The 15,470-nt window shown below is 38.2% G+C and overlaps 1 protein-coding gene across 3 annotated transcripts in view; it reads left to right on the plus strand.

The window, feature by feature from the left end:
* LOC308102481 (protein NLRC3-like) overlaps positions 1-10,751 on the plus strand; it is a 79,000-nt gene extending 68,249 nt beyond the window's left edge. For all 3 annotated transcript variants that reach the window (XM_080452224.1, XM_080452226.1, XM_080452225.1), the window contains 5 exons: positions 254-499; positions 881-1,054; positions 3,360-3,518; positions 4,308-4,354; positions 5,520-10,751. In XM_080452224.1, coding sequence (XP_080308350.1) covers positions 254-499; positions 881-1,054; positions 3,360-3,518; positions 4,308-4,354; positions 5,520-6,052 — 1,159 coding nt within the window. In that variant the 3' untranslated portion in view covers positions 6,053-10,751. The remainder of the gene's footprint in view (positions 1-253; positions 500-880; positions 1,055-3,359; positions 3,519-4,307; positions 4,355-5,519) is intronic.
* Positions 10,752-15,470: the final 4,719 nt, after the last annotated feature.

Genomic DNA, 15,470 nt, shown 5'->3' on the forward strand with positions numbered 1-15,470 from the left:
TCATTGTTGTTGTTTCCAGGCATATGCCCATAAAGAAAATACAACTGCCATGCAGGAAATGAGGAGTAATTTAATCGTTTCTCCAAACGCGCCGTTTTACATGGCTACATGGTTCCACAGATTTAAAAAAATCTTAACTTTAATTTTTTTAGTGACCTAAAACCCTATTTGTTTTTGGATAGTAGCTAATAAAGTGCTGCATTAGAAAAATCATAAACTCCTTGCTGAAAATCGTCATTGTTATTGTATACAGTTGCATCACCTTGTTCCAGTGCATGGTGGAGATGAGAGACAACAAAGTGAAAGAAGAAATTGAGGAGTACCTGAAGTTGGAAGACCATTCAGGAACAGAGTTGAGCCCATTCCATTGCTCAGCCCTGGCCTACACTTTGCTGGTATCCAAAGAGGAACTGAAGGAGTTTGTCCTGAGCAGTTACAACACATCAGAAGACGGTAGAATAAGACTTATTCCAGCCGTGACCTGCAGCAGAAAGGCTTCGTGAGTTTCACTGGGTCATTGGGAATATTTTCTATATTAAGTTTAGTATTTGTATATACAAATTGGCAAAAGAAAAGGTTTAACAATACAGGTTAAACATAAATCAGGTATTATGTCCTTTCTCGTCCCAGTACGTCTGAGCTGTATTGTGTTCAATCCATTATAGATGTAGATTTTCAGTACATTCCAAGATACACACATTGGAACCCTTGCATAAGCAGTACAAATGTAGTGCCACAGCTATGTGGTGGTGGTGGGGGGGGGTAGCTACAGCCAACACAATTGTGTGTGTACAATACGTGTTGTTTTGTTTATAATCAGATATTATAATTGAATTAATAACCTGGTTATTTAAATCTGAATATCCAATTCTGTTGACAGACTAGCTGAGTGTAACCTCAGTGAAGAGTTTGTTAAGCAGTTGGTTCTGTCTCTCATGTTACCCTATTCTGCACTGAGAGAATTGGACCTCAGCAACAATGACCTACTAGACGTGGGAGTGGGGCTGCTCACTACTGGACTGAAAAGTCCAAACTGTAAACTGATAAAACTGAGGTACTTATCAACATATAGACAGTTTCATACAAATGCTCTAATGTTGCTTGGAGACTATCCGAACCCCTTGGACATATCCGGTTGGGCTGTTGGTTGCTTAATATAGGGAAAGGTAGATTCATTGAAAAGTACCTTCATACAAAACCAGAATTTGGCATCCGCATATAATCAATTCTAATCCTTTGGAGCCGTGGACACCACTATTATCATGTAGGGGCGGCAGTGGCTCAGGAGGCAGAGCGGCGGCTTGGGAAACGGAAGGTTCCCGGTTCGATCCCAGACTCCCCTTGTGTTACTGTTGAAGAGTCCTTTAACCCCCAATTGCCCCCGATGAACAGATTGGTGCCTTGTGCATGGTTTCATCATGTCTGTGTGTGAATATGTGTAATTGGGTGAATGTAATGTACATCGTAAAGCGCTTTGGATAAAGGTGCTATATAAATTCACCATTTACCATATATAAATGCACCATTTATGTAGTTCAAATGTTGAATCCCAGCTCTGGAATCACATTCCAGAGATGCTTTCAAAGGGAAGCTTAAAATATCCCTGTAAACCACTTACAGTAAATGTTTACAGTCAATGTTAGGCCCGGGCTACATCGGGCGTAGAACTGATCCGCAGTATAATAGCCTACAAAAAAGTCACATGCCGATTCTCCATTGAGTTGTATTGCTATAGTAGACACCTTTTATGTCAACCAATCATCTGGGCTCTTCTGGATTTTTGAAATAAAGACTAAAGTCCTAAAAGACTTATACACAGTCACACACAGTCTAGTGTAGGGTGTACATTTATACATAGTAGTCTAAGGATCCCAGAGAACAGATTTATTTAATGTGATATTTATGTTATATGTATATATTTTATGCATGAAAATCTAATGCAAATAGATTTATTTATGTATTTATGTCTCCCACAGTCAAACTTAAAACTGTATTGACGCACTTCTCTTATTTATACCGGCAATAATTATTCAGCTGGAGAAAACGAGTTTCCTCATTGTATAACAATCAAAGTAGTCTGAACAATTAGGCCTATACCTTGTTGTCGCGACACATCTCTCAAAGTCTCTCAAAGTTCTTAGCGAATAGGTGTTTCCGTTTGGCACTGAAAACATCCCTGCTAACGTGCAGCACTGGCTGGGACACCAATGTTATTTTACCATTACTGCGTTCTGGTACAAGAACACAGTAAAATAAAATGAATATGTATTAATTGTAGTTTGTTGGAAACAAAGTCTTATGCACACCTGATCGGCTCAAAGCAGGGTGCATTGGCAGGGATCAACGTAGAGAATAAATTAAAATGACCCGCACACCGTCTGCATAATAGGAACACTTTTATTTAAGCAACGTTTCGGTCACATAGACCTTCTTCAGGCATCTGGAGGCATTGTGGTTTGTTAAAAAAATAAATAATAATAAGTAGTTGAACTACTTGACGTGCCACACAATATGTAAGCTGCAAGCTACAGCAAAATGTACATAGCTACAGCAAAAACTACATAGTTCAACTACATGAAGTTAAATGCTCCCCAACACTGTAAAATAGTACAGATAGTATAACATAGTATCCCCCATCCCAGCACAGCGGTGCTTTGACTGATTATGTTGCACTCAGTCCATGGCAAGCGGAACGATTCTGCATCAAAGCAACTTGTAATTGATTGATTTCTTACTCTACCATCTTGCATAGCATTTGTTGGTGACAGGTATAGGCAGCTATAATGGGTTGTTATGGTTTTTAATTGATTCATTGATCATGTCATTCACAAAGAGGTCACGTGGTGTTGGTGCTACGTCAGTCAGGCAGTGGTAGTAAAGTCAGCTGTTCACCTGCGGTTTTTATCAATGAAATGGAGAGGGGGTGAATGGGGGAAGTCCAACTTTGCTGACCGCACGGTATAGCGCAACACTATCCTATGATTCACTTTGTCATGATGTCGCTAAAAAGAAATGCTTTTAACTTTAATAAAATGAGCAAAATGCAGTACCCTGGAACATGACAAGCAGCGCGTCTGGCAGGTAAACTTTCCCCCCGATTTAGCCTCTCGGTGACTAAATAAGTTGTTTGGTAGTTGCCATACAGCATTGCTTTGCATGGAAATGTACATTTTATGTTGTTATGTGGCTGATGTTGACTAAAGGGCAACTCAAGTCAAACTCCTCATTACCTGAACAGTACTTGTTCTGTTACAATAACTGATTCTGAGAAATTCACGCATTATATACCATAGTATTGAAACAAAATTTGAACTAATAATTATTATTTTTTTGAATAATTTAAACTTGTATTTGTGTAGCCTGTCAGGCTGTCAGGTCACAGAGAAAGGCTGTACACACCTGGCTTCTGCTCTGAGAGACAACCCCTCCTGTCTGAGAGAGCTTGACCTGAGCTACAATCACCTTGGAGATGGAGTGAGCATGTCTGAACTGAAGAACATTCCAGGCCTCAAACTCAAGTAAATTACAGTCAAGCATATTTTGTGTACTTTAGACTCTCATACGTAATTTACAGGAAAGTACAGTTTTCATTTTACAGTCATATATAATCTATATTAATTTTTAATTAGAAAGTGCATTAAAATACTGCAATCTACATTTTATTCATTATTACTTAAAGGACAACTTCACCAATTTTTCATATAAATTTGTCCTCACTAATTATCATTATATCATGGTACAATTTGTATCTACTCGGTCTGTGTATCAGAGGAGGGCTGTGGACAGCCCGCCTACCAGTGACATCATCGGTAGGCACTAGGCAGGTTTGGTCATTTCAAACAAGATTTAAAATGTTTAATTCGATTTTTTATTAATACAAGAACAATGGCTTCTATTATAGTATGCTAGCTTCCCAGGAATAGAAAGCCTGCAGCTTCTTAGCTTGGATTCCCCATCAATGATGTCACTTGGGACCAATCCCCCTGACAGTTGAACATGGTCGGGTGTGGACCCAGAACTCTGAGCTTTGTTTAAAGCTTGGCAGGAAATATTGTTTTGAATGCCGAGCTGTAGTCCAAAAGCAGCATTCATACAAAACTGTTGCTCACCTCCAGGTGAGAGAGGGGTCAGTGTGATCCATAGCAATTGCATCGCCGTGGATCTGTTTTGATGATATGCAAATTGCCATGGGTCCAGTGTGGCAGGCATCATTCAGACATGTTTATTAACACACGTTATTATAATGGTGATTAAAATAACTAGTGTATGTTGAATATTAAAAAATATGTTTTTGATGTTCTCCACAGTGTGGAACATGGAGGACCTCACCGCATCAGACCAGGCTTTAAGAAATGCAAGTATCCATGGAAACCTAACTGTATCTATAACATTTAACAATCAGACAACCGGATATTTAACTACATGAACTCTGGCATCCCTATTCTTGGGCTAATATTCAGCGAAAATTATCTACAAGTTCACAAGCCCTCACAACGCAATGCATTGTGAGCTTGTAGAATGGCTAGTTTCGGCAAAGAAATGTGTTGTAGAGGGAAATAAAAGAGGATCTACAGTAGTATAGAGTTTAACAATGGAATCAGTGGGATCCATTGTAACTGCGCTCAAAGTATTGAGACATATTTAATTGTCACACCAAGCACTGAAAGTACATACTGTAATAATACTTTCATTAATGAATATCTACCAGGCCCTTAATAAATCATACAGATTCAAGGTGAAAGCTAAAATGTACTCATGATTGTGCTGAAATGTCAGTCATCAATAACAGACCTTCAGGGTCAGGGATCAGGACTATTAATAGAAACATTGTACATTCAAGCACACAGCAACTGTGGCATGGAATGAGTTACCTACAGACCTTAAGAGTAACAGTTCCTATGATTCTTTTAAAACTTCCCGAAAGGGATGGTTAAGGCGGAGCAGAGACATGATCTAAAATGTATTGAAATGCATGCATGGTTTCTTTGTCTTGCCTGGTGTCTTAGTTACTTGTAGTTGTAAAATGGTTTGCTATTTATATTGTTTTTGCATTAACTGTGTCACCTTAACAACACCTTAGTAAGTAGCGTACAATAGCTTGTTTGTGATCTATTAAATATTTATACGGCATAGTTAAGTGTTACAAGTGATCTTATCGATGACTCATTAACCAAAACTTTGGAAAAAAAAAATTTGAACTGGGGACCCCCCACTCTGACAAGCACTTTGAATTGTAGGAGTTGAGGCATTACACTCTTTAGAAAACAGCCGTAGGTTTGTGGGTAGAGGCCGTCTGGTAATCAGAAGGTCGCTGGTTCAACCATTCTACAGGATGTGTCGCTGAGCCACACACTTAACCCGTGTCCCTGAGCAAAGCAACTTTTCTCCGAGCGCTTATCTGAGACATCTAAACAGCCATCAGCTAGGTGAAAGCAGAATTGTAATAATTTCCCCTCCCCTGGGGATGATAGAATGCTCCCTTTTACGTCAGAAAACTGAACAATGTTTTGTATTTTCAGATGCCTCTGAGCTTACCCTGGATCCAAGAACCGCTCCTAAAAACCTCCTTCTGTCTGAGGACAACAGAAAGGTGACCTGGGTGAAAGAGGAGCAATCATACCCTGATCTCCCACAAAGATTCCAGTCTGTCTGCCAGGTGCTGAGCAAAGAGGAGCTGAGGGATCGCTGCTACTGGGAGGTAGAGGCCTCCAAACCATGTAACATCGGCATAACGTACGCAGCAATCAAAGGGGAAGGAAAGAAGAATGCCAGCCGACTGGGCTCCAACGACAAGTCCTGGAGTGTGATGTGCTCTGACGAGGGTTGCTTCGCTTCACATAATGGCGAGAAAGTCAACATATCCCGTAAGTGTTCCCGGTCTGGTCGTCATGGAGTGTATCTGGACTGGTCAGCTGGCACTCTGGCCTTCTACAAAGTGTCCTTTGGCAAGACCACACTCCTGCACCGCTTCAGGAATGAATTCACAAAGTCACTCCATGTTGGGGTCGAGGTTTACCCACAGTCCTCTGTGACCCTGTGTAAGCTAATCTAAGGCTTGGTTCATGGCAGCAAACCCAGTTCACTTCAAAGGAAAGGCTCGCTCAACTTCAGGACAGTCTGAAGAAGTTCTTGAACATTCTGGGTGCAGAATCTGAAAAAACTTAAAAAGAAGATACATTCCGCACTCTCTGTAGAAGTCTTCTTTTTTAATAATGTTTCCGCAGCAGCAGTCTACCAAACAGACGCGCTTCGGCTCGCAGGCCTTCGTCAGTCTAACACTGGCGAAGGCCTGCGTGCCAAAACGCGTATGTTTTGTAGACTGCTGCTGTGGAAACATTATTAAAACAAACCCAGTTCCCCATGATATTTGTGTCTGATGTTAGCACACTTCAAAGCAAAGTAGTGTAGGTCACATGCTTTGCAGCGGTGTAAAGTAACTAAGTACATTTACTCAAGTACTGTAAGTACACGTTTGAGTTTTTTTTACTTTTTTTTTTTACGATTTTCAATACTTTTACTTCTACTCCACTACATCTCAGTGGCAAATATTGTACTCTTACTCCACTACAATTATTTGAAAACTTTAGTTATTAGTTACTTTGCAGATATAAATTATTACATTATAAAACATACATTAACCACTTTAGCCCTATTTTATACAAAGGCTATTTGAAAATAGCCGATCTGCAAGCTCTCAACGCCTCACGACGCGTTGTGAGCATGTAGATATTTTCAAACATTTTAGTACTTTTACTTTTGGTTCTTTAAGTTTATTTTGATGCCAATACTTTTGTACTTTTACTCAAGTAACATTTTGAACACAGGCCTTTTACTTGTGACAGAGTATTTTTATATTGTGGTATTGCTACTTTTACTTACATAGGTAAAATATCTGAGTACTTCTTCCACCACTGGAGCTTTGCAACATGTTATGATGTACTGAGACTCTTCACAATGGAATTCATGTGATCAAGGTGAGACTCATTGGGAAACGAGAGTTCTCCGGGCTCAGTGCAAGACTATGAATACACCTTGAAGAGAAAAGACATGTTCTGGATTCCGATTATAACTGCTTCATTTTCACCTTTGTTTCAATGCCTGTAAAACAAAGAATTGTGCTCTGTCTCATCAAAGGAGAATACTCCCCCGGAACATGGCTGGTGCACTGTGTGATCACAAGCCTTCTTCCATTTAATAACATAAATGCAGGAGTATTATATTCTGATAAAATTGTTGCTTTCTTTGTACAAGTCAGAAACAATCTTTATCATGTGAAGTAAACAAGACATCTTGTCCGTGATTAATCGTAAATTGGATTAATTTAATTAAGAATGAATTGGCTCATGTAACCACAGTTGACACGGTACACATTGGATTCAGAAAGAGCTTTGGGTCAGAGTGTGTGACTGTGTGCACAGTTATATTTTGTCCCAGTCTTAAAGGAAAACGATATAGAGTGGCAAATGATTTAGAGTGGTAGAAAATAGAATCTTCTATGTATTTCCCCACAAAATGTTTATGTTGCTAATCAATGACGTCGCTTAACGTCATCTGGGGCGTACATCCCATATGCTCGATGACACCTCCCGAAGGATTGACACCTTGGCGCGGTTGGGAGGCTTGTGTGCCTTGATGACCCAAATATCTATATCAATGGAAGCATAATCTCCTGGTAGGTTCACCAATGTCAAGCAGGTCAAAGGGTAGAGAGGCCTAACAAAGTGCGATCCATTAGTCCCCAGGGCTAACAACCCAGTCACCTAGAAGAAAAATAACTCCTATGCCCTACTTGCCAATGTGCATAAAGGGCAGTAAGTAAATATTGGCAAGGCAAACTCAGGGTAGAAATATATTTACTGTACAGGCCTGCTGTTGCACGGTCCAGCAGGAGCACTGTCTGTTGTTGACAGCAGACACTTGCAAGATGCTGTTGTACCAATACTGCTACTATACTGAAGGCTGAGTTGATGCTTCCGGGGTGTTCCAGGTGTAAGGGATAGTTGTGAGGTATAGCTGTTAAGTATGAACCGCAACCCTCTTCTTCTCTGTAGTGTAGGACTGCAGTGACATCTATCTATCTATCTATCTATCTATCTATCTATCTCTCTATCTATCTCTCTCTCTCTCTCTCTCTCTCTCTCTCTCTCTCTCTCTCTCTCTCTCTCTCTCTCTCTCTCTCTCCTTTACTTAATACTAAACAGCCATAAGACATCCTCTCAGACAATGCTTATAGTTGTTTTAATTTTGAAGCTTTAGGTGTACGTTATTATTCCTTTTGATTTATTATTTACAAATTTGATTTCCATATTAATCACTGTTGTTACTGTTTTGTTTTACTTTTATATTAGTGTTAGTAATTTGCTCAGGTGGAGGTAAATGCAATTTACAGCTAAACCTTTGTCTTCGTTCCACGATTAATTAATAAAAAAATGTATGTATGTTTTTGGTATAAACATTAAGATATATGTCTGTTTGGGTTCAGGTAACTTGTGATAAGCATTTAGCATTATTTATCACTTTATTTTACTGTCATTGTATGATCTAAATTCTAAATGAATACACATTAATCAAATTATGGTTAACATAACCTACAGATGTATTGATTATGACCATAATTATTAGTTGCAGCCCCAATACCTGGCATTCAACTATTTTATTCTTATTTTGAATTCTTTAAGCATTAAGTCACCACTTTGTAATGTTTGTGTGAATATGTGTTGATTTGTGTTTGATGGTTAAATGAGCTTAACAGATGGACAGATAGCAACAGGAAGCAAGAAGTATTACAGTCCACAGTAAACAATCCTAATATTTAATGCTTTTATAAAGACAATTTATATTTCAATCAATTAATATTCATTGATATCTATTTCCGGTCATCCGATATGGTTTTATCTGTAGGCCAATTACAACATTTTGGAGAACAGGAAGTTCAAGTTCAAGTTCAAGTTTATTATGTCCCAAACTGGGCAATTTATGTTACAGCAGATAGTAAGAAACACACAGTAAACATACATAAATACACAAGACACACATAGACATAGACATAATCACAAGATCCAGATAATAATAGCTACTCATAGCTACCTCCTCCTGCTGCTATTATTGATGGCACGAATGGAAGTAGGTACAAATGAGAATGTGTACCTATTGTTTTTAGCTGCAGGGGTCTTTAACCTTTGGCCGGAAGGCAAGAATTCATATTCAGGATTTAGGGGGTGAGAGCTGTGTGCCCTAAGATGCTTTCTTAAGCACCTGCTGGTCATATATACAGTATGACTCAGACAACTAAATTGTACCCCCAGGAAGGCTGATATCAATCAATTATTTTTTCTCTCAAAGATTACGATATCCACAATTAATGTAATGACCTCTGTACCCTAATGTCATCCACTGTCTGTACATGTGTCATTCATTCTAGACAGACTTGTTTATTGTTTATCCTATTTTGCATTTGAAGCGCTTTAAGCACTCTGATTCACTGCCAATCACGTAGATCCACGCGAACCTATTTAAAGCCGCCACGTGCCAATCGCGTAGATCTACGTGAAGTGAAAAAAATATATATATATCCAATTTGACCCAAAGACCAAGGAGATATGATTTGTCAAAGATCTAGACTCCTATCCACTTCCTTGTTAACTTAAAACTTAAAAATTCTGTATCTCGGCTCCTGAGTACTTTTTTTTTTTCAATGAAAAACTCTGGCACTGGCTAAAAAAATATGAAAATACCTCTGGCAGTTAATATGATTGACATTTTCTTTATAAATTCAAAATACTGTACATGTGAAAAGAATGAATTGGATAAGTAAGATCTTTTATCAACAATGTACATACTTATCTATTTTGAAACAAACATTTACTGTACAGTATATGCCTGATATACTGTATATCAATGTTTCCCAAACAGTGGGTCGGGACCCATGTTTGGGTCGCGGACCAATTTTTATGGGTCGCGAGTAAATATCCCCTTTTTTGTTTGGTACATTTATTTCAAAAGTAAAAAAAAAAGTCAATACATTTAAAAAACTTTTAAGAAGTAGTGAAAATAGCAGATCCAGAAGCTCGCAACGCGACGCGAAGCAACACGTTTTGAGCTTGTAGATCTGCTATTTTCACTAGTTTGGGTACCGGGCAAACGTCTAATTTCTCTTTTGGGTCTTGAGCTAAAATGTTTAGGAACCACTGCTGTATTTAATGATCCAATATATTGGTCAATCCAATATACTGAACTACCTAATCAAATGACTATAATGGAATCAGTGGAAAATCTATGAAATCTCTTTGATGATGCCAAATCTCTTTGCCAAATGTCTCTGATGTGCATATTATGTGTGTATAGAAAGGTTCTGTGTATTGTGTGTTGTTTGTTTGAAAGTTTCAAGTTTCAAGGTGTTCTTTATTAACCACTTAAACCGCATACCTTGTTGAGCAGAGTCCCTCAGGGCTCTATACTAGTGTTGTTTTCGCTTTATATTCAATATCGTTGCTGAAAATAGCCGAACGACAAGATCATGATGAGTTGTGCGCTTATCGATCTGCAATTTTCTGCAGCGGTTTTCCCAGAATAACTGGTGGTTTAAGTGGTTAATAAGTAAAACAAAGTTATTAAACAAGGTGAAAGATGGTGATCAGTTTCTGAAATCATACCATAATATGGGTTCTGTATTGTTTATGTTTATTAGAAGAAATGTGTGCATTATCTAGTTGTTTAACCTGCATTGATGAAAATCAAATAAAAATATGAAATGTAAAAATGTAGTTTTCCCCCCCTACTTGTAATACTGGAAAACTGCGGAAGCAAACACACACACACACACACACACACACACACACACACACACACACACACACACACACACACACACACACACACACACACACACACACACACACACACACACACACACACATCTAGGTCCAGTAAATTCAGACAACACCTTAATGGATTTAAACCCTGGTGGTTAACATCTGACATGACAGCTGTCAGTCAAGATGACCAGCCCACTAACTGCAAATGACGACATCATCAAATATTTACACCTGACACAATGGGAGACATTGCAGGCCATGATAGTAATTTATGTGTTGTATTGAAGGATTGATTCAAGCTCTGTAGCCAACAATATGAGGTGTCCTTTTAGGGTTTTTACTTGATATATGCACAAGCACAATTTACAGGGTGGTGTGTGTGTGTGTGTGTGTGTGTGTGTGTGTGTGTGTGTGTGTGTGTGTGTGTGTGTGTGTGTGTGTGTGTGTGTGTGTGTGTGTGTGTGTGTGTGTGTGTGTGTGTGTGTGTGTGTGTGGTTCTACACAAAGTAACATCAAATAAACAAACAATTAACGTCAATACAGTATTTAGCTATTTAGTGTTTAGACTTAAAGGCGCTATAGTCAACATTTTCATAAACAACACATTGTCATATATAATGCAACATAGGTCAACTGTAGTGAAATATAATTCAAATAAAATAAAATAAAATAATTAATAAACATCATAAATATTTAGGCTACTCGCTTGTGGTCACAGACGCAAACTGTGCGTCTGTTAATCAATTAAAGCTGTTCAGCAATGCTTGTTGGTGGGTGACTCATGGGGATTGGTCACTGCTCAATTACTACTTGAACCTTTTGCACATGTAGGATTTTGTTATTACAATATTTTATAAATCCATTTTGTACTCAATCATTATTATTATTAGTAGTAATAGAAGTAGTTGTAGTAGTAGGCCTACAGTTTTACAAGTGATAGCTTTAGGTTACTAGTAGAAGTTATAATAGCAGTAATAATAGCCATGGAGGCCTGTGGATGTGGTGCTGCGTCCGCTGGTGCAGAGCGACACTGTGTGGATCCCTGGAGGCCTATCGCTGGTTCTGTCCTAAAATCCAGCTGGGAGTGGGACACATGGCATTTGGTCAGATGACAGCAACCTTGCACAGAGACACGCTCTCTCTCTAAGTAGTCATGGATTTGATGCAGAAATCTGAAACAGTTTAACAACACAAATCTTGTATGGGGTGGTGTTTTCTCTAAGGGCAGTATTTACAGTATATGTGGCATAATCTGATATTATGCACTTATGGCTGATGTTGCAATCTTCTGTCACCGTTTGATGTCTGTGGGGTAACTGAACTCAGACAGAGGTCAAAGGTATTTCTGGTGTCACATGGTCTTTTTATTATGTGGCCATTTTTTGCACGGACACCCTTATCCTTTCTGTTCCCTTTTATGACAGTTCACATGCATCGAGATTTAGATGTATTTATTGATTTACTTACTTACTTATTTGTGTATTTGTTTGTTTGTTCATTAGTTTGCTAGTTTGTGCATTCGTTCATTCATTCATTCATTCATTGATGCATTCATTCTTCAGTGTGTTTAATACATTTTTTCATGCCTTATTGTTGTGTATGGAAATGTGGACATACTGCCATAGCACAGGACATGTGTGATTTGGGGGTTTTACACATTCGTTTTATGTCACGCGCAGTGCCACTTGTATTGATGACACTAGCTGCTCAAAGCATGAGAGATTAAAAGGAGAACATACCTGTTCAACACACTTCTATTTGTTGTTTTTGATTAAATTTTATAAATATAAATAATATAATACGGCAAACCGTTTCCGTGTCCGCTCTAGAGACCGGCTTGACAAACTACGCCCCACCGAAATCGAAACATGCTGTGATGTAAAAAAGAAAAATAATAATTGCCATGGTAGGCATTTATAGCATAATCACACAATATACATCCTAATGAATCCACTATGATGAATTATGAAGAACAAAATTTAAAAAAAAAATGTCTCAGTGACTGTTCAGAGTTTTAGTGTAGGGCTGCCTGACCAGACTCATGATGATGGAGAAGAACATAACTGTGACCTCATGAGGCCAGGAACCTCAAGGTTAGGATGTTTGCCATTGGGGTGAAAAAGGTCCCTTGTGACATCTAGTGGCCTAAATGAGACACGACAGCCTTCACCTAGTATCATGATCACCCCATGATTCAATATCAGTGTTGTAGACCACCGAAGTGCTCTGTTTTTATGGGCTTTCAGACCAATGTCTAGTTCCATTATGTCTTTGCCTAAGGCTAAAATTAAATTTCTGGTTCCCTTTTACGTGACAAAGAACCAGTAGGTTTCAAAGAGTTTATTAAGACAAAGACCGGGGAACACGAGGATCCCTGATCATGACACTGCCAGGTGATGGAACGGGAAGCCCATATTTTGTGTAGAATATTTACATCACACTTTGTAGTTTATTCATAAACATATTAATACTCTACACTCTGTCTCAACTGCATACTGCACCGTGTACTTAAATGCTACTCCTATAGTATATTAGTAGTAGTAATATTATTATCCATTATGAGACAGTTACTATGTGTGTAATACCCAGTCACATGAACACGATGCCGGTAAGTTTATTTGTGGAAAACGGTAATTCAAATGCTAATTGTAGTAATTAGTGCATTGGATAATGGACTAATTACTAGTTATTATTTTTTGTCAGAGTACAACAGAGGATTCAGACATATTCATTTAATAACCCAGACGTACACACAGCTATGTTGATGGATCAGATTATCAGCCTTGATGTTCATCATGTTAGTCTTGTCTAAAGCAGTGGGTTCAACATGGCTGGGTGCCAACATGCTCTCTCCACCTGAAGACAGGAAACCACAAGACCTGAAACAGAATCCCACCCACCCTCATGACGCTTTGTGGTGATTTCTCTTACTGAGAAAGTACCTTACACTCACAGCTTAAAACTCACATACTATGAGGTTAAACTTACTTTGTTAACACAACGATAACACAACACTCATGGCATTCATTCACTGAAATGGCCACACCATTGCGCAGTGCATGGGCTTCAATGTATTCATGCTTGTCTTGACCATGAACTGTGATGTTGACCAAAAAAATAGCCGATCTACAAGCTCATGTGAGGATGTGACACGCTGGGAGCTTGGAGATCTGCTATTTTCACAATTCAGTTAATTATAAAATTGTAATTGTAAAATTAAGTTTTACATTTATGGGAATTGTTTAGATTTTTTTGGACACTTCTGAAATTCTTGGAATTTGTTTTACTTTTTAAAGTATATTTTTTGAATCATTTGAAATAATAATTAAAAACAAATATGTTGTAAATGTTAAAAAAGGATATATTTACTCACAACCGATAAAAATGGGTCAGAGACCCAAAAATGGGTCCTGACCCAGTGTTTGGGTAACCCTGTGGGTAGAGGATGGTACAGGAGCATTTTATAATTTCATCTCAGACAGAGATACTTTCTTGTATCATACAGCCATCATGGCGTCCATCTTATACCTCACAGGTCACTGACAGTGACAGAAACTCATATTGAAAGAACTAGCATCATATTTTTTTCCCCATTGATGTTTGGCTTTATAAATTGAAATTTATTTCAGTTTTCCCTTAATTTTAGACTAGTCGCTTACTGGTTGTTGGTTACACAAACATCCTTTAACCGTTAGTGAAATTAGTCATTGCATGCACACATTCCACAACAGCGTCAGAAGAATAATTATGTTATATACTGTATACATACTTACAAACATGAAGCAGTATAACACATGGTGAGTGTTCATGAGGACTGCAGTAGAGGACAGAAATTGAGTTTGTTTTATGTTTTTTTACACCTTAAAACCACAGAGCACCTATACAGGATGTAACAGCTACATAGACCACTGAGCTCATTGTTGATAGGCTTTGTTTCCATAGAACTGTTTGCTGCTGTGGTTAATATACGTAGATGTTTCAATATAAAAAAAATAGCCACTTGCACAGAGACAATTTTTGTTCCAAAAGGTGGGGCTGCGGATGGGTTTGCTAACTGTAACCGTGCACTCTACCTCAGGCTCTCCTTCTTCACTCAACTGAAAAATCTCCATCTATTAAAACAATAAAAATCATACAACACAAAATGTAACATTATGTAGAAAAATCCTATGGCTTTATTACACACCATTGTTGAATACTTGATTCTGATTAGGACCAAATATACATTCTCTAATGGTTCTTTGGGTTATCTAGTCTTTTACATACAATAAGTAAACTTCAATCTATACATTTAGGTAGTAGAGAGGCAAGAATGTTAGGGCTGGCCTGGGATAACATTCAGTTACTGTATGTTGCTGTAGGCTTAGACTGCCAAGACCTGATAAGTGCTTGCTCCTGGGGGAATGTTGGGTCAGGGTCTCTGTAACAGAATGGTCTTGACCTGCTTTACAAATGAAATGTCTTGAGACAACTTGTAATTTATCACTATATGAATAACATGTATTGATTGAATGGTTGAATAAATGTACTTGTTCTACCCCAAACATTTTAAATTGTATGATAAAAATGTAATGTTTCTTGGATTTGTTATTAAATCATGAAACAAAGTCATTTCAAAAACGATATATTCAATGTAGGGTTTGTGTGTTGAGTTGG

This window comes from Gymnoscopelus braueri, assembly GCF_963280865.1.
Source record: "Gymnoscopelus braueri genome assembly, chromosome: 15".
NCBI lineage: Eukaryota > Metazoa > Chordata > Actinopteri > Myctophiformes > Myctophidae > Gymnoscopelus > Gymnoscopelus braueri.